The sequence below is a fragment of the Cnephaeus nilssonii genome (genome assembly GCF_951640355.1).
Source record: "Cnephaeus nilssonii genome assembly, chromosome: 7".
NCBI classification, from domain to species: Eukaryota; Metazoa; Chordata; class Mammalia; order Chiroptera; family Vespertilionidae; genus Cnephaeus; species Cnephaeus nilssonii.
Window position 1 is genome coordinate 98,023,843 of NC_137078.1, and position 24,761 is coordinate 98,048,603.

Sequence of the window (24,761 nt, forward strand, 5' to 3'; positions counted from 1 at the left end):
ACAAAACAGCAGTCAGAAAGTCAAGCAGACCCAGATCATTTCTCATAACTACCCAGAACTAAAGAAATTTTACCACATACTCTAATAATTTTATTCTCCTGGACAGTCAATGGATTACTGTTCTTTTATAGTCTACTAGAGGCCCAGTGCACAGGGGGGTGGGGGTGGGGGGCCCTCATTCCAGCCTGCACTCTCTCCAATCTGGGATCCTTCTCACAATCCAGGACTTCTGGCTCCCAACCGCTTGCCTGCCTGCCTGCCTGCCTGCCCCTAACCGCTTCTGCCTGCCAGCCTGATCACCCCATAACCACTCCCCTGCCAGCCTGCTCCCCTGCTGGCCTGATTGCCCCTAACTGGCCTCCCCTGCTGGCCTGGTTGCCCCCAACTGGCCTCCCCTGCTGGCCTGATTTGCCCCCAACTGCCCTCCCCTGCAGGCCTGGTCCCCCCACAACTGTCCTCCCCTGCAGGCCTGGTCCCTCCCAACTGCAATCCCCTGCTGGCCTGATCGCCCACAACTGCCCGCCCCTGCTGGCCATCTTGTGTCCACATGGGGACGGCCATCTTGTGTGTTGGAGTGATGGTCAATTTGCATATTACCTCTTTATTATATAGGATAGTCTTTCATGCTAAAGTCACTCATATGTGGAATCTAACAAACAAAATAAACTGATGAACAAAATAGATCCAGAGACACAGAAGCATAGAACAGACTGCAGACTCTGAGGGAAGGCAGGTGAGAGTGGGGGGGTGGGGGAGGGTGTGATGATCAACTAAAGAACTTGTCTACACTAATAAAAGAGAAACATGCAAATTGACCGCCACTTCTCGACACCCACCAGCCAATCAGGAGTATGCAAATTAACCCAACAAAGCTGGCAGCAGCCCCACCCCCCAGCCGCTCCAGGCCTCTGGGCAGCACGCATGCAGGCGCGAAGGGATGCCTGCTATGAGGGGGAGGGTGGGGGATGGAGGTAGCTACAGGAGCAGCACTCTGGCTGGAGCCAAGACTGAAGGCTCTGGCCGGAGCAAAGACTGAAGGCGGTGGCCAGAGCGAAGGCCTGGGTCCCGGGTGCTAGAGGAAAACCGGTGCCGGCAGCCAGGGGAAGGAAGGCCTATTGCACGAATCTTCGTGCAAAGGGCCTCTAGTATGCATAACCCATGGACACAGACAATAGGGTGGTGAAGGCCTTGAGCGGTGGGCAGGGGCAGACTAGAAGGGGTCAATGTAGGGAAAAAAGGGGACATACAGTATATAATACTTTCAACAATAAAGTTTTTTTAAAGAAATAAAAAATATAATAATTAATAAATAATAATACAATTATTAAATTAAAATAATAGTAAAGTATAGAGTGGTAAGTGGTAATACCCAAATACTCATGTATTCTGATCACAGCAAGAAGGGACGGAGGAAGAATAGAAAAGTGAAATATAACTGATAGAAAACAACATGTACTTACTAGTCGAGTTGCCTTGCATCTGAATGATGCACTTGGACTCTTTGCTGGTCTCGCGAGAATTGAAAGGCCGCACTCGCACAGCCACCTTCACTGAGGCTCCCGACATCCTGATGGTCTTGTTATATAATTGCAGTCCAGAAATAAAGAATCAAATCTTCTTTTGAAGTTATGTCCAAGTTTCCTTTGAAAATAAAAAAGTTCCATAGAAGGCAGTCAGAATTAAAGAAAGCTTGGGCGAAATTGAGCATATGAGCTACTATCTTCTATCTTAGGGCTATTTTTGTTTCCATTTCTAAAAACCTCATTCCCTGTAAGTCTTATATTCTCAACAGTAAATTACCAATTAGAAAATTAAGACTGAAATTTGTTTTCCTACTACATTATCTCTTTACCATACCTAAAAAGTCCCTAACCTTAATAATTTAATTTAAAAAAATGTAACTGCAAAATAACAGGCAACTAGCTTACTCTGTTTTTCTTACACAAGTACATTCCCATCTGCAAAAATGACTTATTACTTTAAAAAAATGCACTGAACTTTCTGTATACTTCAATTCCAGCTTGAAACATTCAGTTATATGATGTATAATAAAACAGCAAAGGACAGAGTTCCAGCTCACTCCTTTAACTTCTATGTATTCAGAGATTTCTTTAACTTAGATGGACCCTTTCATATGTATCTCATTTGACCCTCACAACTATCCTGTACAATAAGCAGAGAAGACTCCAAGAGACGGAGGTTCTATCCTCTGACATGCCACTGACTCATGGCAGAATCAAATCACTACATTTTATTACTGAATGAAGCCACAGGAAAAAATATGAACATTTTTCAGAGGAATAGTTTCCCTCTCAACAGAACAAAACAGACACTATTCTGTGAAAAGAATCCATATAAGTAATTTCCACAAGAAAAAACAAATCTCAATCTGTACTCTATCATGTTAATCTTCTATATATATAAAAGGCTAATAGGCAAATTGTGCCCTTGGGAGTTCAACCAGGACAGCAGGAGTTCGACAGCTTGCTATGATGTGCACTGATCACCAGGGGGCAGCTCGGAATGAAGGAAGGCCCCAGCCGGCAGCCGGCAGCCGGCAGCCAGGGAAGGAAGGGCTGACTGGCAGCCAAAAGGAAGGCCTTGGCCGGCAGCCGGAAGGCCCCAATCGGCCCTGATCACCGGCCAGGCCTAGGGACCCTGCCCGTGCAGGAATTTTGTGCACCAGACCTCTAGTATAAACATATTCAAGAACCAAACAAAAGAAAAAAGAAAAATACTTTTGTGTGCAATTAGCAGGGAACCACAACAGAACTTAATTTAAATCTGACCAGTTTTTCTCGACATAACTAAGTAGGAATGCTAACCTCAGTTGCAAAACTATAAAAGTTTTCCACAAGAAAAGGCATAAAAAAAAAAAGCTACTCTCTACTTCATTACCTATCTTATTTTCTCAACAGCATCCTCACTATTTGGAAGTCTTGTTTTTTGAAACATGTCTATTGTCCATCTCTCTCACACCACCATCAGAATGTTCACAGATCTTATTCACTAGCACTTAGAACAGTACCCAATGAAAGAACTAAGTAAATGTTTGTTGAAAGAATGAATTAATGAATTATATTTCCCACTTGTAAAAATTGTCTGTTAAAGTCCTTTGCCTGGTTTACTGACTTTTGTTTTTGTTCCAAATGATTATAGTATTTATTAATATTGATCTTTTCATATTTGCTGAAATGCCTTTGCCAGTCCCTTTTCTATTTTATTTTACATTAAAGATGGTTCTTTTTTAAAAAAATTTTTTTATTGATTTCAGAGACAAAGGGAGAGTGAGAAATAGAAACATAATGATGAGAGAGAATTATTGACCAGCTACCTCCTGTACATACCACACTGGGGATCAAGCCCATAACCCATATGCTCTGACCAGGAATCAAACCATGACCACCTGGTTCATAGGTTGATGCTCAACCACTGAGCCATACCAGCCAAGCAGATAGTTCTTTTTTTAATATATTGAACATTTATTGTAATCACATTTTTCAATTTAGAGTTTTTAACCCTCCCAATCAATTTGGCATGATCTAAGTTAAGTACAGTACTCTGCCAAGAGAGAATGAATGAAGCAGTCAGAAAAAGACAGAACACATTTCAATCTCTAGAGTTCATTTTGATACACAGCCATCATCTCAACATTTAACATGTCCCATTACTTTCTCCCTCAAACTAGCAATCTCTGCCAATCTTCCTATTTATATCTGGCCCCATACCATAAATCTTAAGAGTCTATCTTTGTTCCCCTCTCTTTGAATTCTTTTATTAGTGTTAACATTATTAATGAAATGCCATATGAAAACTTTAAAAACTAATTTGCATTTTCTATCTCTTCCTTCCTCTCATTCCCATTGCCATTACCCCAATCTATGTTCTTATTACCTCATGCTTAGCATACTTGGAATAGCGGAACTGATCTTTGAGCTTTTAGGGGTTTCTTGTGTGTGTGTTTTTAATGTTTTTATTTATTTCAGAGAGAGGAAGAAAGAAGGAGAGAGAGGTAGAAACATCAATGATGAAAATCACTGACCAGCTTCCCCCTGCACGCCCCCAACTGAGGATCGAGCCTGCAACCCAGGCATGTGCCCTGACCAGGAATCAAACCCAGACCTCCTGGTTCATGGGTCAACATTCAACCACTAAGCCACACCAGCCAGGCAAGCTTTTAGTTTTAATTATGATTGGTAAAACAGAATCGTACGAAGGTCTTTTGAAACACACATGGTGACAGAAACTAGACTCTGGGTGATGAACATACATATGTAGTATTACAAAGTTACACACCTGAAACTTATATGATGTTATTAACCAATGTTACCCCAATAAATGCAATGAAAAAAAAAAAAAAAGCAAAATGAGCCTAAACTCCCTAGCCTGATATTGGACAGTGTTGAGATAGGCCCCAGGTATGGGTTAATTTCCCAAAGATTATATTGCAAATCTCCAGCTGAGAACCATGCTTTATGCAACTGTGTAACCCTGCTGTAACATTACTCTTTCCAAAGCATGACTTGCAATTTCACTTCCAAAGTCAAGAACTTTCATTTCCCAGTGCTTACAAAATGAAGATCAAAGTCAAGGTACTCTGTGTTCTAGTCAAGCTTCTTTCTTATGCCACCCATATTGTTCTTTCACTCCTGCTAACAATTTCTCCTACAATGGGCATATGAATTTTCATTTTCTCCTCTATTTGACAGTTTAGCTCCAGTCTTACCTCTTCCAAAATGGCTGCCCAAACGTTCCAGGAATCACTGGTATTTCCTGCAGCATTTATAGCCCCCAACACATTGTGAGAACACTATCCTTTTACGTGACTGCATTCTATCTTGTATTGTTCTTTAAGAGCTTCCCAAAGTGAAAATCCTATTTTCTCAAAAATCTCTTTGAACTTGGGCTTCTTAAAAAAAATGGCTATTTCCAAGTCTAGGCAAGAAATTTCAAGATGATCCTGGAACATGTTAGTATGATCATAAGCAAAAAATCTGTCAAAGATGAATAAGGTCATGGCAAAGGGACACAAATGCCAACTTAAAGGGACTCCAAAGATGGGATAATTAAGATATAAAAATACATACATACATAGTACAAAGAGAGGGAAAAACATCAAATATATAAATTCATGAGTTTATAATACCTTAAAAAACCTCATTATTTTGCAGACTGGCAAATAAAACAAAAGAATTGGGCACATATCCAATTTGTATATCCTGTATAAACTATATTCCAGCCCGGCCAGTGTGGCTCAGTGGTTGAGCATTGAGCTATGAACCAGGAGGCCACGGTTCAATTGCCGGTCAGGGCACATGCCTGGTTGTGGGCTCGATCCCCAGTGTGGGGTGTGCAGCAGGCAGCTGATCAATGATCCTCTTTCATCATTGATGTTTCTATCTCTCTCTTCCTCTCCCTTCCTCTCTGAAATCAATAAAAATATATTTTTTATAAAACAAAACTATATTCCAGAATAGCCAGAGTCAATGTGGGCAAGTTCTTCTTCAAAGAAAATTCCAGCTAATAAATGCAAAAGAAATGACAGAATTAGAATGTCATCATTTTCCAACCTTACTGATATAAAGGCTCTCTGCAACAAACATCACTAGCTGCTAAAAAGCCTTAGATGAAAGTTTGGTTGATGTGGGAACATTACAGTGTATGGATTAGGCGACAACATCTGAATCCGATTGAACATTACTAAAAGTGGGACACCTAGGTGGGTTATGCTCCATGTGCTACAACAGGAAACCCAGCAAAACCTATTAAGTACTTTTATCCCAAACCCTTAAAAAAAAAAAAAAGCTGAATAGAATCAAGCTTCAGATCTAACTACCAGTTTACAGGACATAAAGGAAGCAAAGAAGCAATTCAAATGACACCTAAAAGATACAATCAGCCAAACCCAGAATATGGAAAAATCTATAGGTCAAGTCACCCAGTTTCTTCAAATAAATGGGAGAGGAGGCATAATTAAAGAAACTTATGTTAGTTGTCAACCAAATGCAGTGATTTTTTAATCAAGAAAATCTGTAAAAAGTTATATTTTATATAATCATAGAAGTCTAGACATAGACTGGCTATCAGGTGATATTAAGGAATTGCAAATAAACAAAGGCTGAAACCTCCTTGCTGGTTTTTAGATATAAAGTACATATGCATTTGCAACTAGGAAGCAAAACTCTAAGATATGTAATATTCTAATGTCCCTATACATATACTTCTCAAAATACTGTGACTCCTCTTCCTAGCTTTCCTGCCAGCATTTCATTCAACATAACACAACCAAAGTCAAAGTATCGCTCCACCTCCCATGAACAACACAGGCTCTTCCATTCCTTTTCTACTTCTTTTACTGTTCTCGCCATCCTCCTGTGCCCACACAGGTCAAACAGCTGTTTCCTCTATCCATCTAATCAACTGCCAAATCACCTGGCTTCTACCTATAAAATCCTATTTCTTCCACCGCTTTCCCTTTTAGGGCCTTCAATACTGCTCACCCAAGACTGTTAACCTTCTTAACCACTTTCTTTCTTACTCCTACCCAACCGTACTGCACAATACTGCCATTTTCATTGACTCCATCCATACTACACAATATTGCTAGATTCATCTTCCTGAAGTACAAGTCTGTTCATATAAATGTCCACTTAAAGATCCTCAAAGCTTCTCTACTGTCTACCAAGCAATGATGGAACTCCCCGCAGTGGCATTCAATGTGTTCTACAACATAAACCACCTATTTTTCCTAGCCCACAAAACACTGCCTTACATCCACATTCCTTAACCACCACCCACCAGAGCGCTTCCTAAAAGTATCTAATGTTTTTGTGTCCCTGTGCCTTTGTTCCAACATTCCCTCTACCCACTTTGTGCTTCCTCCTCTTCAGTTCTTCTCAAAATCCCATTTATTTTTCTGGAACCTTCTCAAATGCTACATCTCTAAAGCCCTCACAGATTCTCCCCACTCCTCAAACCAAATGCAAATGCTTCTCCATTTAATATTGTTCAATTCATTAATCCTACCCAGGGCAGAATAAGTTACTTTTCTTATCTCTTCTGTAGATTTTAAGTTCCTTGAGGACAAGAACAGAATCTTAGTCATGCTTCTAATCCCCCTTATCACAGGGTCTTGAATATATAGAGGTTAAAATATTTTAGTTGAATTCCTAGTTACTGTGTGTCAACAGAGTGATGGAATAAAAAAAAGTTGTTCCAAAACACAGACAGGAAAAAGGATAAACTTAATTTCAAATTTCTTCCTAATTAAAAAAGTTAACAGTCATTCTTTTTTGAAAGTGATATGTACATTTTAAAATTACTTTCCCTAAACAACCTGAACCTAAATATTTTTTTCTGCTTTAACTGTCCTGTAATAAAACTTCAACCATCTCCACAGTGAGTTAAAACTTTATACAGTAATAAGAAACTACAGTTAAGTGGACAATTGAAAGTGTTACTCTGTTACCATTATAAACAGTATCTCTTTTAACGGAGATGTCCATCAAAGCATTACAGCTTCAAAACTTCCTGATCCTTTTTTAAAAATGGTTAATTATATAAATTTGAAATCGAGTTTAAATTCCAATGACAAACAATAATTACAGACTATTTTAAAGAAGTTATATAAAAACAATAAAAAGTAACCTAAAAATACATTTTCCAAATTTTGAAAAGCCAAAAGAAGAAAGACAGGTAGGAAAGGCAGCCATACATACTCTGAATCACTTACACAGCCTCAGTTCTAGACTGTTCCTCTGACCACTTTTCCTTCCTTATGACATACAAATAGAAGCCTCAGGAAAGTGGAATGGAGCAAAAATTCCAGGAGCATTCACTAACAATAAAGGAATAAACATGTAATAAAAATAAAAACGTTTAGGACTAATTCATTTTAATTTTTCTAAATATTTGCCCAATTGCTTAATTTTGATCTTGTGCAATTCTCACTTGTCTTCAGAGGTACCCTGGATTATTAGGAACCTAAGAGGAAGACTAATTCTCAAACTGACCTTCCAGCAAAGTGAACAAGAACAAAATAATACTAGCCATTTGTAGGCCATAAGCATCTACAGACACAAGCAGCGGACTTTTTAATTAAATTCAAAATATCGTGGCAGTTAACTGGCTAGTTTTAGTTGGTTTGTTTTTGTAATATCCCTTTTCTATAGAAAACAGCCAGGATTATATTCCTAAAACAGAGGTCTGTTCATGTTCAATTGGTTCCCACAGCCTCAGAACATAAACTAAAAATTTAAGGGCCTCCACAATTCAACCTCCTTTCCTAGTCTCAGTTTTCACTGCCCAATTTTAGCCTTCTTCTCCACCATGCACCCTCTTACTACACCAAACATTCAATTTGTGGAAGCCCAATTTCCCTTCTTACCTATTATAAATCCATATCTTTTGAGGACAAAGTCAAATGTCACCATGAATCAGGAAGCATTAATTCATGCATTCCTTAGTGTCCCCCTTGCTGAGCCAAAAGTCATATCTTCTTTTCTCTTTGCTCCCGAAAAACGCTGTAATACCTCATTTTTCTATTTATTTCATTTTGCCCTATGATACAGTCAGTAGTTCACTTAACTGTTCTACAATGATACTTTATTCAGTACATGTTTTTCACAAGTGAAAATAAAATTTAACCAAGACATAGTCTTTTAAAAGCAATATTCGTACAATTTGCTGCACAAGCAAGCCTATTTAAAAGATAATATTTTCCACTAAATTACATTTCAAAGAATGTATTTTAACTTGAATGGGTACCCAAAAGTATCGGTAGGTAGTGAGTCCATTTTGAGATGCTATGAATATTTCCTTGTTATTATAAGTTTTGCATCTCTCCATCTAATATTTTCCATGAAGACCAAGCATGTTTTAGGATCCAATAATACTGTGTCACTGACCATGGCTATACTGATAAAATGGCCCCTTTCAAAATGTAAAAATTTATTTGTATATGCATTACCTGTCTATTCTTGGTTTCTGACTCTATAGACAAAAATCAGCCATGAGCCAAGCTGTGAAAGCTTAAAATGGACCACATGTTAGAAAAACTTCTTTCTGCCTCCCAACCCAATGCTAAGAATCAGACTGCACCGGACGAGTCACCTGGCAGATTGGATTTTCACAATTAAGAAGTCAAGGATCCTCCTTTGCACTGATAACATGATTTTATTCTCATAAACCAAAAGGTGCTCAAGAAAACAATAGCTCCTATGGCTTAAAACAAACTATTCTAAGTGAGAGCGATTTTTTTTCTTTTCTCTTAAAAGTTGGGATAGTTAGTTCATTCTAGTCTCTGAAGCTACATCCTATCATTTATTCTAGCTGATCCACAGGGAACTCTGCTACTCAAATCCCAACAGAGAAGTTCTCTATTGTCAAAGTGGATGACAACATGTACTCCAGGCTAAAATGAGCTAAAATTTGGCATGAGTCAAGAATTATTGTGAAATCTGCCCCTGACTACACCTATCTATATCTGGGCAAGAATGCAGGTCAAACTTTTCTCTGTGTCAACAATGTGTCGATCTTGCCACAGGATAAACCGGTACCCAAAGGTTAATAGGTCTGTTTTTGTTTAGGTGACAACATAGAATACAAGTAAGTACTCTAGGCTCTCACCAGGGTTAAATCATGAGGTTCTGCCGGGATACTCAGATTGTCTTTATAGAAAGTTATACACCTGAACCACATTAGTCATATCTTTCACAGAAAACACTTGTTATATTTTAATGCTGTATTCTCAGTTTGGAAAGTGAGTGGATTACTTTTTTTACAAAGGTCTTTGAAGAACATTTCTTCCTTTTACTTAATGACCTGTTGGAAACAGTGTGTACATGCTTGTATCAAGATGACTATAACACTTTTCTTTTAGAAAGTCTTTAGAATTTATTATCAGAAAAAAGTTTTTCTTGACAAACCATTAGGCTTCTTTTACCAAAATGAAAATTGTATAATTTATCTTTCCCTTTTACCTTGGATTCCAAAAGTTTCACAACTAACTACAATAACCATGTTAGACAAATTGCTGCAGTTGGTATATATTTACTTTTTCCTTCTGTTCCATAGATTTTTGTTTCTTATCCATATTTTAACAGCCTCATTGTATATATGGTATTTGCGGTAAGCTGCTCAAATCCTTTTTAGATGCAGTAAGTGCTATAAATTATAAATAAAGAGAACTCTCCTGTAATAGCCTCATCTGCTATGTAACATTAGAAATACGGTATGTACTCAAAATTCTGGTTCCTAAAAACAAAAAAATTATACAAAAATTTGTGTTGAAAGAATGTGATAGCCATGTGAGTGGCCAGAACAGCAGGAAGCCCAAGAGACTGAAACTAGCCCCACCAAAACACCAGCAGACAAAAACTCAACAAGGAGGAGTGAAGTGAGCAATACTTTCAATCCCACAAGGTGTGAAGGGTGCCCCTGTTCTCAGCACTAAAGACCTGGAAACCTGAGCAAAAGCAGGGTCAGTGAAGTGGAGCTAGTCTGTGGTGGTCTTGGGAGTAATTAGGAGGCAAAGTAGTAGAAATGCAAATATCCTTGCAGCTTCTAGAACCTGGTTGTGGGAGGCAGGAGAGAGAATTAGGAGCATATAGAAACAAAGGAGGGATTTCTCTCTCCCCACATCCCCCTTTTGTTCCCCTCCACATCCCTTTTTTAAATTAAGAAAGACGTGGATGTTTCTATACTTTATTTATTAGGTACCTATAACATGCCAGGCTGTTCCAGCAGTCTGGGATAAATCAATGAACAAAACAGATAAACATCCTTGCCATAGAGGAGCTTATATTCTAGTAGGGGGAGAGAGGGCATTAATAAATTATGCCCAGCCGGTATGGCTCAGTGGTTAAGCATTGACCCATGCACCGAGAGATCACCAGTTGGATTCCCGTCAGGGCACAAGCCCGGGTTGCGGACTCAATCCCCATTAGGGGGCATGCAGGAGGCATGATGTTTCTATCTCTCTCCTTCTCTAAAATCAATAAAAAATATATTTTTAAAAATAATAAGTTATAGAGAATGTTAGTGATAATATTCTTGAAAAGCATTATGAGGGAGTACTGCAAAGTCAGGGAGGTCTGGAGTGTAGAGGGGAGGAGTGCTGTGCAGGTGCACAAATGAGGTCAGGGTAGGCGTGAAGAGGTGGTGAGACTTGAAGGAAGTGAAGGACTCATCCAACCAGATTTCAGGGAAGAGTGTTGCAAGCAAAAGAGTTAGAGCAACGGTCATAAGGTGGGAATGTACCTGCTGTATTCAAGGAACTGTGGGGACCGTCTGACAGGGGAAAAGAGGAGTAACCAATGCATAAGGCCCTAAAATTAGAAGGCAGTGATATCCAGGATACAGGCCAAGGGATTAGCTGAAGTTAGGGAGGATAAGAAAGAAGGCAGAGAAGTTTGTAAGCAGAGGGAGAGGAAGCTGAGGGAGTTCATGTCTTTTTTTCCCTATGAGGCGGCAGGTAAGGTTTTATGTGAGCATGGAGCAGTGGGAAAGCTTGAGTAAAATGATCAAGATTTTAGAAAAGCCACTGTGGAGAACCGGGGAGGGAACTGAGCAGAACTGCTTGAAATGATACCAAAGGGAGACCTAAGACTATACACACTGTGGTACTAATCCAGTATGATGTGAAGTTTCTCCATGACACAGAGTAAAAACAGAGGGTATGGATGGTAGAAATGATGCAAGGCCGGCATCTGCATAGTGGGTCTTGCAGAATAATAAAGAATAATTAAAAACTGCATAGCAAGAAAATAGCTGAAGCAATGCACCCCAGAAATCACAGTATAGAAAAGGAAGACAAAGAATATAGAAGAGGCTGATGGTCCAGGAGACTTGAGTTGGGAGAACACACAGAAAGAGAATGCAAAAATGAGAGCTATAAATTATCAGAGTTTAAGATCTGACAGCAAATTAGGTATCTTTAGTAGATCTGAGGGTGACGATGTGTTAGAAGATGTGGCCACAATTCTGAGTTACTGGAACAGAATGAAACCAGCATTTGCTTGAGCTGAAGTCAAGGAATTTTAAGGTTAAGGGTAGTTAGTTACAAAGTAAGCTCAGCACGGTGGTTACTTACTACTTCTAATGACCTGAGGAAGTCACTTAACCTCTGTTTCAGTTTATTCATCTATAAAATGGGGATAATAGTATCTATCTCATACAGTTGTTGTAAGGATAAAATTAGTGAATAAGTGCTTAGAAAAGAGCATGGCATATACCGGTAGAAAGAGCCTGATATGATTATTATTGTTGCTGGGATGATGTCAGAAATTCAGATGGGCCCTAGCCAATTTGGCTCAGTGGATAGAGCATCAGCCTGTGACCTGAAGGGTCCCGGATTCGATTCTGGTCAAGGGCACATACCCGGGTTGCGGGCTCGGTCCCCAGTGGGGGCATGTGGGAGGCAGTCATCAATGATTCTTTCTCATCATTGATGTTTCTCTCTCTCCCTCTCCCTCTCCCTTCCTCTCTGAAATCAATAAAAATGTATTTTTTTTAAAAAAGAAAAATTCAGATGGACAAGAGAACTATGTTAAATATCAAAGTCATCAAATACAGCAATGGTCGAGAATGGCATAGTTGAATGATATGCTTTGGCATAAACAATGTGATATTATTTAAAATATTTTAAAACCCATCATTTACATATGACAAAACATATTCACAAAAGCCATAAAAGTACCACTTGAGTCTTAGGTAAAAGTATTATATGGGAGAAAGGCTCTGACTGAAAACCATGGAAACCACCATGGCCTGGGCAGCAGCAGCACACTCAATTGTATTACAACAGAAAAGAGGTGGAATTACCTTACCTTACCATATCTTTTCAAAGGGTAAAATGTAAGTTCCTCAAAGGTAAAGAATTAGATCTCTTTATGCACTCTCAATTAATTAGCAATGAATGTCATAAAAGTGAGCATAAACGAGACACTGGACCATTAACCAAAAAGTCAGAGAGGTACACAACACTTTTTTCAGGTTTTCCTATCACAGTCACATGTTTAATTTATCTCCTATACTAATGAGCTGCAAGGAAAAAGCTCCAAATGTATTTATATTTATTCACACCCTTTTGGGGGTATCTGTTCCAATAAGGCCATTTTTCCAAGAGAACTAATGAAGTACACATGCTATACCTTTCCCTTGGAGCCTCGTGAAACTATATCCTCTCAGTTTACAAGACCAAGGAGCTATGCTCATGCCTGGGAAAGACCTGCTGTGATTAGCGACCTGCCAGGGGGCTTACAAAAAGAAGGCAGGGGCCCATGTTGTCCTTGACTTTGTAGCCCTGACAAGACCATAGCAGGGAAGTGGCTAGAAAGCTTTGGCTGTGGAGACAGATACTCTGTTGGCACTCTTCTTGGGAGTTTATTCCCTGCACAAATTCAAAGAGGAAAGACAGTAAAAAGAAAAACTGCATTCATATCTGGTCTTGAAAAGCAAAAACAGTCTGTTCTAAGCCTTAAAAGCTGTACTTTATGGGACAAATTTTGGAAAAACATTCATCAGGGCAGAGTAGCACAGACTCATAAAATCTTGCCTCCAATCAGATCCACAATCAGGTCTGATTTTTACCAAATGCTGAAATTAGATTAAATCACAATTTTTCAGACTTTTTTTGTTTTACTAATAAAGTCACTGTAAAAACTTAAAATGTGTATTTCTTAATTGGGGCATGAAATTTTAAAACAGACATTCTGCACTTCTCTCATATTAATGCAAAAAAAAAACCCACTAGTTTCTGTTGAAGCCACTTTTGATTCAACCAAGTTTTAAAAGGAAATCTTAATAAATAAAAAGGAAGTGTTACTTTTCTTAGAAAACCTTATTCAAATTTTTAAAAATTTTCAACCTAAGTTATAGGAACTTATTCATTAAGAAACGGAGTTTGAATGAAAGCAAAGGACATAAAGGAGGTGGGCATGGCACTCTCCTGGGCCTGTCCACATCCAGGGGGTGGGAAAAGACAGATTACAGGTTCCTGCTGAATTCCGTTAGTAATCACTTCCAGATCTGCTCTCTGATGCCAACATGCGTGCAATCTTCGTATCCCATCCTTAAACAGTGCGTTAACAACCCCTCTGGTCCTATAACCCAGCAGCCATACCAAGTGAATTAGAAAGCATCACCGCACTTCTTCAAGAACTCGAGCTGGGATTATATTATGACTAAGCCACGCTGACAAAACGCCAGCCTTTAAGTGAAACGTCCACCATGATACCACTTCTTGAGAGCTATTCCAATCCCATCACCAGACCTTCCTTAGGCTCAGACAGACCCATCTGGGACACAAAGCAACACGTTCAATGTCAGAAGAACAGCTGCCTGGAACAGTGAGCAAGGGATCTGTCGACGCTCTAATTTCAGCTCCTCCAGATTCCACAAAGATGACAACCTGCGTCCTCGGGAATGCTGCCGCAGGCCTCTCCCACTGTCAGCACATCCCAGCCACCTAACCACTCTGCACGGGAGCTGCCGCGAAAACCCACCCCTCCCGTGCACGGCACCGAGGCCTCCATCCCCGGGCACCGGCCTGAACAATCCTGCCCTCGGCTGCGGACATGTAAAGGCATCCCCGGGCGAGCCTCCACCGCCTTGGCCAGAGGGAGATGGATAGGGAAGAAACTCGGTATTTCACCCCAACGAGAACGGAATCTTGCAGACCCTTGGCCTCGGCAGCTCGGTGAGCGACCCACCGAGGAGAGAGCGTGATGCTGGGGTCCAATTCTGGCCGCCGGGCCCGGATGGTTGGGTGCTGCCCGAACAATGACGAGCTCGCCGGAGCCGCCGCCCCACCCCCACGGCGTGGCTCCTGGCAAGGCTCGCCGCCCAGAAAGCTGCCAGGGCTGTCAGTCGGTGCCTTCAGCCACAGGACTTGGCTCCCAAAGGTTCTGTCGGCTCATCCTCCCAACATGGCTGCCCGAGTCATCCCGGCTGCGGGCGCCGACCACACAGCCCGCCGCGCTGGCCAGCCGCCAGCGAGCCCCCTCCCGCCCGCCCGCCCGCTCCGCCCGCTCCCCTCTCCAGGCCCGGCGCCGTCGGCTTCCCCGCCACCCGAGGCCCTTTCCTGCCCTCGTCCGACATAGGGGCACAGCCACATGCCTAGCGGGGCCCCGATGCCTACCATAAAGGGGAGAGGGGCCGGGGCCATCAGGAAGGGGGGGCGGGGGGAGCAGCGCCGTCTCCGCGGAGCTGCAATGCGCGCAGAGCGGCGGGAGCGGACCGACAGCGCGGGCCTGCTGGCCGCGGGGCACAGCCGGAGCTCGGAAGCTCGGGGGACACGGAGGGTTGTGCGGGGCACTGCGGGGACCAGCAGGCCGCTGCACCCAAACCCGGGCTCGCCGCTGGCCCCAGAGGGTCCCCCACTCCCCGAGGGCGATGGTCCCCACCCCACTCGGTGCCTCGGTGGGGAAGCGCCCTCAGTGCCCGCCGCTCCCGCCCCGCCCGGCGCTTCCTCCGCTCCGACGCCGCCCGGACCCCGGCCCGGCGCCCCTCCCCCCGAGACGGGCCCTCCCAGCCCGGCGGCAGCAGCGCCCACCGTCCGTCTCACCTCAGCCGCGCTGCGGACCGATGGGCGGGCGGGCGGGCCGGCCGGGTCAGCAGCCGCCGCGGCGCGCGAGGGTGCGGGGGACCGAGCACGGACGCTCCTCAGCGCGAGCAGCGGCCGCCGCGAGCCGCAGGGCACCTCCTCTCAGCCCCATCACGCAGCGGCCCGGTCCCGCAACGAGGGCCACGGAGGGCGGGAGAGCGGCGGGCCGGGGCGCAACGACCAGCCGGCGGCGGCGGCGGCGGCTGCGGAGCAGCTCGGGCTCGCGCGGGCGCCTGCGAGGACCGCCGCCGTCTGAGTGCCCCGCGTCAGTCCTCGCGAAGCTCCGCCCGCAGCCGCCTGCGCGGGACACCGCCCCGAGCCCGGCCGCCGCGCGTCACCTCGGCCCGCCCTGCGCACGCGACTGGCACGGACAACGGCCAATCGGAGTGCAGAACTCGAGGCGGCCGGCCAATCGCAGGGAGAGCTGAAGGGGGGGCTGGTGAGAGCTGCAGAGGCGCCGGTGCGCCCCCTGGTGGCCTAGAAGCCCGCTCGGGTGCGGGGGCGCGGGGTGGGCGAAGCCGGCGGGCAGAGTCCCCTCCCCAGTGACCCCAGAAGGGCGTTAGTCGCCGCGCCTGACCAACCGGATGATCCGCCTTGTAAGGGGACAAAGCTGGGCGAAGCGGGGCGGGGCAGGTGGGGTGCGGGGGGAGGCGGACGCCTGCGGAGCAGCTGAGATGAATGTGGGAGGCGGTCGAGCGTGCAATCGTCGTCAGTTTGGGAAACGTCTCTCACGGCGAAGCCGCCCAACGCGGTGCAGTCGGAACTGAAACCCGCACGGGGCTGGGTGTCTTCTCCCGCAGAAGGCTCCCCGGCCTGTTCTCTCCGAGCCCGATCACACCTCCCACACGCCACCTTGGGAAGAAAGGCGGGATGAGTAATGGAAAACCATGACTTAGTGGGCATTCAACTTGTCTCCGTGGGAGACAGCGCGCTGTAAGGGCCGAGAAGAAAGGAAGAAAATGCTTTGTATGGCCCCTGAGCGAACGAGCCGAGCTCCACCCTGGGAGATGCCCTGGAAGGAGGATTGTTGGAATTCAGAAAGCGGGAGAACACAAGAGCTCCAGGAGCGATGTTTAAAAATCAGATTCAGATTCAGCTCAAAAGAAAAGGCCCGCAACTGTTCATGAACGGTCCAATTCAGTGCTTAATAAAATATAATATTCAACCGTAATGTGTGCAATTATCATGCCAAGCACCATTATTTTATAAGGTTGTGAGATGCTTTTTTATTTACTAGCAGAAGCTGGAAATAAAATTGGAATCCCTCCCTTGCCCCTTCCTGCCCCCCCCCCCGCCCCCACCAATTCAATACAGTATTGGGTGTGAAAAAGCCTTACTTATAAGCATAGACCAGCAATTTTCAACCGGTGTGCTGCAAGAATTTTAAAAACATGCAATCCCTGACTGTTTAGTCAGGGGCACTGACCTCTTTTCCTTTAGATTGTCAAATAAAAGAATGACAACAGCCAACACAACAATAGCCATCTGGTGTGAATGAATCAAAAGTTATACCTGTGTTGTTTTTTTGTCAGATCAGCAAAGAAATATATTTGTTGGTGTGTTGCAGAATGATAGTAAATAGTTTATGTGTGCCAGGAGATGAAAAAGGTTGAAAATTGCTGGCATAGAAACTAAAACATCAAAAATAATTTTCTACACTAATGATTTTGGAAAATTGCCATTCAGACTTAAAGTTCTCATACTCTGCATCTAGTCAATATTTATTGAACATTTATCATTTTATTTAGACTTGAAATTCCATCTATGCAGATTTGACATAGCTTACACTGCAGAATACAAACGATAAAACTGTACAGCATTAAAATAGGAGCAATCTACTATATATATAAAAGGCTAAGCAACCAGCTGACTGGCCGGTAGGTATGACTTGCACTGACCACCAGGGAGCAGATGCTCAATGCAAGAGCTGCCGAGATGCAGTGACTTGGTAGCAGCGGTTCTTGGGTGACCCACCCCGGAACCAGAGAGGAGGGAGCCTGATTCCTCATGGGGCCACACAATTCCACCTTCGGCCATGGGTTACGTTATTGGTGGGGCACTGTCAGCCCCGAATCTGGTTTCCTGCACACTTGCATTTGCATTCCACACCCTGTATGACAGCAACTTTGCAGAGTGCCCCCTCACACTCCGGGACCCCTCCAGGGATGTCAGAGAGCTGGTTTCGGCCTGATCCCCACAGGCCAGGCCGAGGGACCCCACCTGCCGGAGGGACCCCACTCACTCCGCAGATGCCCTTTGAGCGATGGCACCACCCCAGGTGGCTGGCAGGGGAGGGACCTCAGGAGGTTGGCTCCAGGGTGTGTCTGGCCTGTCTTGCCCAGTCCCACCCCACTGGCCACCTTCTAATTAATTTCCTTTCAATGTGCACAAATCCATGCACCAGGCCACTAGTCCTAAATAATAAAAGCCTAATATGCAAATCGACCGAATGGCAGAACAACGGAGGAATGATCGGTCGCTATGACGTGCACTGACCACCAGGGGGCAGATGCTCAATGCAGGAGCTGCCACCAGCCCTCAGGCCCCAGGCCAGCCAAGGCGGGTACGAGTGGGGGTCCCCCGCTTGTCCCACCAGTCACCCCGCAGATCAGCCCTGATCACCAGCCAGCCCTAGGGACCCTTAGCTGTGTTCGAATTTTGTGCACCGGGCCTCTAGTAATGTAATAAAAGGCTGTATGTAGTCAAGCCCTGGCCAGTGTGATTCAATTGGTTGGAATGTCATCCCATACACAGGAATGTTTCGGGTTTGATTCCTGGTCAGGGCACAAACCCAGGTTGCAGGTTCAATCCCTGGTTGGGGCACATGAAGGAGGCAACTGATGGATGTTTCTTTCTCCCCCCCGCCCCTTTCTCTCTCTAAGGCCAATAAAAATTATAATTTAAAAAAAGAGTCAAGGGAATGTGCTACCATTGACAACAAAACTCAGCTCTTAGCTTCCCGAAGGCCAAGACAAAAATGAAACTACAGTGGGTGAATAAACAGAAGCTCATCAATTCATCTGCAGATACCAACCTTTTCCTAGCTTGAAGCTCTTTGCATAAGTACTATGATAAGCACCATGGAGAGTTACACAAACCTGGACGGTGCTTAATATTGTTTGAGCTCTCAATGAAGCTCAAACTAAAAAGAGTCTAAAATAGTGAAGGGCATCAGCACAAGAGCACACACAGAGGGGTCAGTATAAGCAGCTAAGGCTGTCGTAGGTTTCAAGGCCGAAACAGCCTGCTCTACATAAGCCTCTTGCCCCTCTGACAGATGAAGTCACACGGCAGAGCCATTGCAGTTTCTCAGATTACAGATTTTGTACAAAGGCACCCCTTAAAAGTCTTAAGTACTAGAAAATTGAATTTAGCCATGGCCCGGTAGACTTATCCCTGGAATACAAGGAAAGAACCATATTAGGAGGTCTATTAACGTGATGAACACAGCTACATTACTACAACTAATAAGGTTTCCGGATACAAGATCAATATACAAAAATCCAAAATGGATTAGGAATAGCAATTAGAAAAAGTGATTTTAAAAGATCCCATTAAAAATAGAAATAAAACTATTAAATATTTAAGGATAAATTGTCAAGAGATGAGCAAGACCAATATGGGAAAAAATTATACAACTGTATTGATGAAACACATTAAAGAAGACCTAAATACATGGAGAGGTGTGTTTTTTTTTATTTTGGGACAAAAAGAAATATTATAAATATGTCAATTCTTTTCAAGTTAATCTGTAAATTTAGTGTAAGTTCAATTAATATTTCAATACAATTGATTTTGCGTGGAATTTGACAAGGGGATGGTAAAATTGAAATGATCAGTCTATTCCATGTCCATTTAAAAAATTCACTGGCTAGAACAAAGCCAAGAATACCCACGGCTATTTTGCAAAGTGAGGTGTGGAACTTGCCCAGAAGTTAGGAAAATTCTCTGTAACATGATACTAATTAGAACACTGTTGAATTGGCACAAGAATATATAAATCAGAAATGGAACAGAACAGAGTCCAGAACAGACCACATGCATATGGAAATGTAACATATGATAGAAATGGCATTATAAATCAGTGGGAAAGTGATAAACTATGATAAACAATAAATGAGCCCGGAATAATTGCTTAACTGGTTAAAAAAAAAAATGTGATCACCACACCATACAAAAAATAAATTTCAGGTGAACTGAAAACCTAAATCAGAAAAGCAAAGCTTTAAGTATTTTAGTAGAAAATATAAAACATTTTCGTGACCCAGAGATAAAGAAAAATACCTTAAGATAAAAAAAACTACTAACCACAAAAGACTGATGAATTTGTCTACACTTTTTTTTAATTTAAAAAAGCCCACCTCTACACTACAAAAGACATTATAAGACAAAACAAACAACATGGCATAGATTGGACAAATATATTTGCAACACATATAGCCAGAGAATTATTCAGACTATATAAAGACATCTGATCAACTCACAATAATACAAATAATATGAAAAAATACAAATAATCTCATTTAAAAAGTGTGCAAAAGAATATAAGTAGGCAGTTCACAGAGGAAGGTGTGGAAAGATACTTAACTCACTGGAAATAAGATACCATGCCGCATCCATCATATTGCCAGAAATGAAAAGTGTAACAATACCAAGTGATGTAAGGGAGTGAAATGGCACAACTATTTTGGAAAATGTGTAAGAAAGTAGGCAAATGGACGATGAGCACAGCCCTCTAACCCAGCAAGTCCTCTTCCAGTACATACCCCAGGGAAACTCTTACATAGGTACGTATGAAGGTACCAGAATGATCTTTCCAGCATTGTTTGTAATCAGAAATAATTGAAATGGCCATCAACAAGAGGATGGATGAGTAATGGTGATGTAGTCATATGGTGGAATACTATGCAGCCATTAAAAATGAGTGATCCAGAGCTACATGTAGCAACACATCTACAGCAATCGGGGTCCAGTTAGAAAATAGAAACCATGGAAGTTATTCCAAACACAGGAGATTTAAGAGAGGAATTGTTTATCCAGATGTTGCAAAGCTGAAAGAAAAAAAAAAGGGGGGGGATGATAACTCAGAGACTAGAAACTGCAGGTAGGTGCTACACCCTAGCATTGGGAGGAAAATGTGAGGACGGGGTGTCACTGAAGCTCAGAGACTCGAGGGGGGGCCAGGACTGAGGGTATAGAGGAGAGGCTGGGGCATCAGATAAAAGTACCAGAAGAAGGGAAAGAGCAAAAATGAAAGAAAAACTAAGACTTCACCTATCATCTCAATACCTCCTACTGGCAGGATCTACAGGAAACCAACTGGCAAAGTAGCTTGAGAAATACAGACAATAGATAGAAGGGTGGGTATGGGGCTGAGAAACAGCAGGTAAATAGCTAACACAGTAACTAACTCTCAGAAACATAAAGCTGAGCAATAAAATAAAAATGAGTTGTAGAATAACGTGTGCAGTATTGTAATGCCTCTTTATACATGAAGAGTGAAAACGTGACATTGTTTAGGGTGACATTCATGTATAGTCAAATACAACAACCTGCGTGGGAATGACAGTCATCACGTTCAGGATAGAGGTTACCCCAGGAGAGAGAAAAGAAATGAATCAGGAAGCAGAACACAGGAAACATCAACTCTATCTGTAATATTTTATTTATTGGGGGGAGGGGAAATGACAGAAGGGTGGAAATGTTGATAGAGTTGGGTGGTGGGTACATGAGTGGGTACCATTATGTTAGTCTCTTTATTTTACTGCCTGTTAACAAATATCTCATCTTTTTTCCCTTTTTTAATCTTCACCTGAAGGTATTTTTCCATTGATTTTTAGAGAGAGTGGAAGGGAGAGAGAGAGAGAGAGAGAGAGAGAGAGAGAGAGAGAGAGAGAGAGAAACATCAATGTGAGAGAGACACATCGATTGGTTGCCTCCTGCACACACCCCAACCAGGGCCCAGGCCGGGGAAGGAGCCTGCAACCGAGGTACATGCCCTTGACCGGAATCAAACCTGGGACCCTTCAGTCCGCAGGCCAACGCTCTATCCACTGAGCCAAACCAGCTAGGGCTAAATATCTCATCATTTTAAAATGATATTTGTGTGTAGGCATGCCGGCTGGGATCCGACCAGGAATAACCCTCTGCAGGCTGGGTCAGCAGCTGGATCAGAGGGGCTGGGCGGAGCCTGAGGGACTGAGTGGGCAGGAGGTCACCGGCCATAATCCTCCCGCTGACCTGGTTTTAAGATACACTGGTCTCAGCCTGCACTGGAAAAGGCCACCCAGTCTTGGCCAAACCGTTGGCCTTCCTGACTCAGGGCCCATATTCATTCAAAACTGCCACCTGTCGCCACTGGCACTGACAGAAAAATGTAGGAAAAGCCCATTTTTATTTCCAGGAGAATTAAGTCTGCCTAAAGAGAATTTGATTTTCCGGTTGTTTTAACCAAGGCAGGTAACACATGTACTTAAGTCCTGGATCGTGTTGCACATTTAAAAATAGGAACTGCTTATGTGTTTGGACCGAGGAGAGGCTACCATGGTGAAGCTAGAAAGGATTTGTGTGGTGTTTTTTTTTTTAATACAAAGTCCTTGTAAATCTGAATTAATTAATGTCTATTTGCTATAACTTTGTGTGCACAGGTTGTATTAAACAGTGTATTAAATAATAACAATACAGAGCTTGGGACAAATCAATAAACGCCCTGGTTTTTCAGTGAATACTTAAACAGGAAGCGATTTGGCTTCACTCATTAATGTTAATATTGGGGGACACCACTTACTCTGAGGTTGCTTGGAATCAGAGAATCAAAGCTGGAAGATACTTTAGAACTCATTAGTCCGCCCCATCGGAAAAGCGATGAGCACAGCAAGCCTCTGGTGTGCTGAGAAATGGTTTTTATTTGGTGGCTACAACTACTCAGAATCCAGAGGAAGGAAAAGAAAATCAGCCCAAATAGATGTTACAAAACTCATGCCTCTTACTCACTGGAAAGTTCCTCAAATCTGCATTCAATGTCTCTTGGCTTATATTTCACCACGAATTCTAGCAAGCTCAGTTGCCTGAATTCTTAGCTAACGAGATTGGTAGGAACAAATTGGATATGGAGGCATTGCAAAGCTAGAAGTAAGGCTTGTTCCAACAAAGATTAAAAAATTTAAAAAAAAATTTTTTTTAATCCTCACCCAAGGATATGCTTATTGATTGTGGGTGAGTGGGAGATAGAGCGAGAGAGAAGAGAGGAGAGGGAAAGAAACATCAATGTGAGAGAGACACATCTATCAGTGGCCTCCCACAGGCACCCCGACAGGGGATCAAACCTGCAACGTAGGTGTGTAACCTGATAGGGAATTGGGCCTGAAACCTTTCTGGTGTACAGGACGATGCTCCAGCCAACTGAGCCAACGGGCTGGGGCCAAGGATTAAAATTTTAAAAGGCATCCATACAATTTCAAGAAACATTTGGGTCCAAAGGACTTTGGGCTATTTTTTAAAAACCAAGTTAATACAACAAGTGAATTCCCATACGGCTGGAATAGTCAAGACCAGGCTGCAGGATATAAACACAATTTTAGGAGAGTGATTCCCAAAACATGTTGAGTCAAGGACAAAGGTGACACCTTTGAAAACATGTTTCTAGTCTTTTAAACAGCCTGGAGAAGAAAACGAAGTCACTGCCTGGGCCTTTTTTCTAAAAGCCCCTCAATTAAAGGCAGAAGCTAAGTCAATTGGTGTCATTTTCTTTTTCCTCCAGTGCTCAAGAATCCTATCTAATAAAGAGGGAATATGCTAATTGACCCACATGCCCTCACAAAGATGGCAGTGCCCACAGCCAATAAGGAGTGAATATGCTAATTGACTGCCACACCCTCAAATATGGCAACACCCACAGCCAATAAGGAGGGAATATGCTAATTGACTGCCACACCCTCAAAGATGGTGGCGCCCACAGCCACAAGATGATAGTGCCCAGTCCCCCCTCAGCCCCGGTGGGGCGGCAGGCATGGTAGGCCTGGCCTTGCAGCGCACCTGCCTCCAGAGTCCCCCAGTCCCCTCAGCCCCCCAGCCACCCAGGGCAGACCTGAGGCACAGGCAAGCCTTGGATGGGCAGCCCAGGGCTGGCCCGAGGTGCAGGCAAGCCTCGGATGGCGGCTGCCCAGCTGCCCAGGGCCGCCCGAGGCTCAGGTAACCAGGGCTGGCCGAGGTTTGCGCTGCCAGCAGTGGCAGCAGCAGAGGTGTGATGGGCGTTGCCTTCCCCTGATCGCCGGGTCACCTCCCGCCCCTGAGGGCTCCAAGACTGTGAGAGCAGGCAGGCTGTGCTGAGGGACAGCCCCTCCAGTGCATGAATTTTCATGCACCGAACCTCTAGTATGTAAATAAATATCAGTTTAACAAGTAATATAGTTACCACACTGTAAGTTAGCACAATGGCGGAGATCACCCCAGGTCTGAGGACCACCGTACAGACCACTCGATCCGTGCAGAAGTAACAAACCAAGAACCACACACTGATATGTCTGTAAAGACTAAACGAATGGGAAATGTTCACTTGCTGTGTTCTCTGAGGTCCCAATGGCTGGAGCAAGAGTTTGTTTTAATCAGCTGCTGGCTCTTCCCAAACAAGGTCAGCCGTCATCAGCATGCCTGGCTGTTTCCCCGGTCGAGTCAGTGATCTATCATTTTGGCCAGATAAGAACACTCCATGTAGATCCCCCACTTCTGAATTGCAGTTTACACAGCAGTTTTCTATAATGGGCATTTTGGCTAATTAGGAACACCCGTGTATCAATTAACTTTGGTCTTCAAGCCATGATTAAAGAAGCCAAATTGTCACGTCTGGGAGTTGCTGTGCCAGTGACAGGTGGCTCCGGACACATGGGCAGAAGATGTTGCCTGAAATGGGCTTCTCAGAGCTGCCCGGAGGGGTTCCTGGGACACAGGATGGGGACATTCTAGGCAAAACGGAGAGCTGGGAGCACAGGGCAGCCACAGCTGAACGGTGCTCAGAAGTCACAACATCTCAGATGACTCCATGGTTTCCAGCATCTGGAGCCCCCAGTCCGAGGAGACTGCCCAGAAGTCAGAGCTCGACCCAGAACCCCAGCCCCAAATGTCTCATGGCAACTGTGCTTCGTGACTCTTGCTCAGAGCA

The 24,761-nt window shown here is 43.7% G+C and overlaps 1 protein-coding gene across 3 annotated transcripts in view; it reads right to left on the minus strand.

The window, feature by feature from the left end:
- The window catches only part of KIF1B (kinesin family member 1B), a 138,546-nt gene extending 122,647 nt beyond the window's left edge, over positions 1-15,899 (minus strand). For all 3 annotated transcript variants that reach the window (XM_079777209.1, XM_079777211.1, XM_079777210.1), the window contains exons 1-2: positions 15,566-15,899; positions 1,461-1,641 (exon numbers count right to left, since the gene is read on the minus strand). In XM_079777209.1, the coding sequence (XP_079633335.1) occupies positions 1,461-1,566 (106 nt within the window). In that variant the 5' untranslated portion in view covers positions 1,567-1,641; positions 15,566-15,899. The remainder of the gene's footprint in view (positions 1-1,460; positions 1,642-15,565) is intronic.
- Between the last annotated feature and the right edge of the window lie 8,862 nt (positions 15,900-24,761).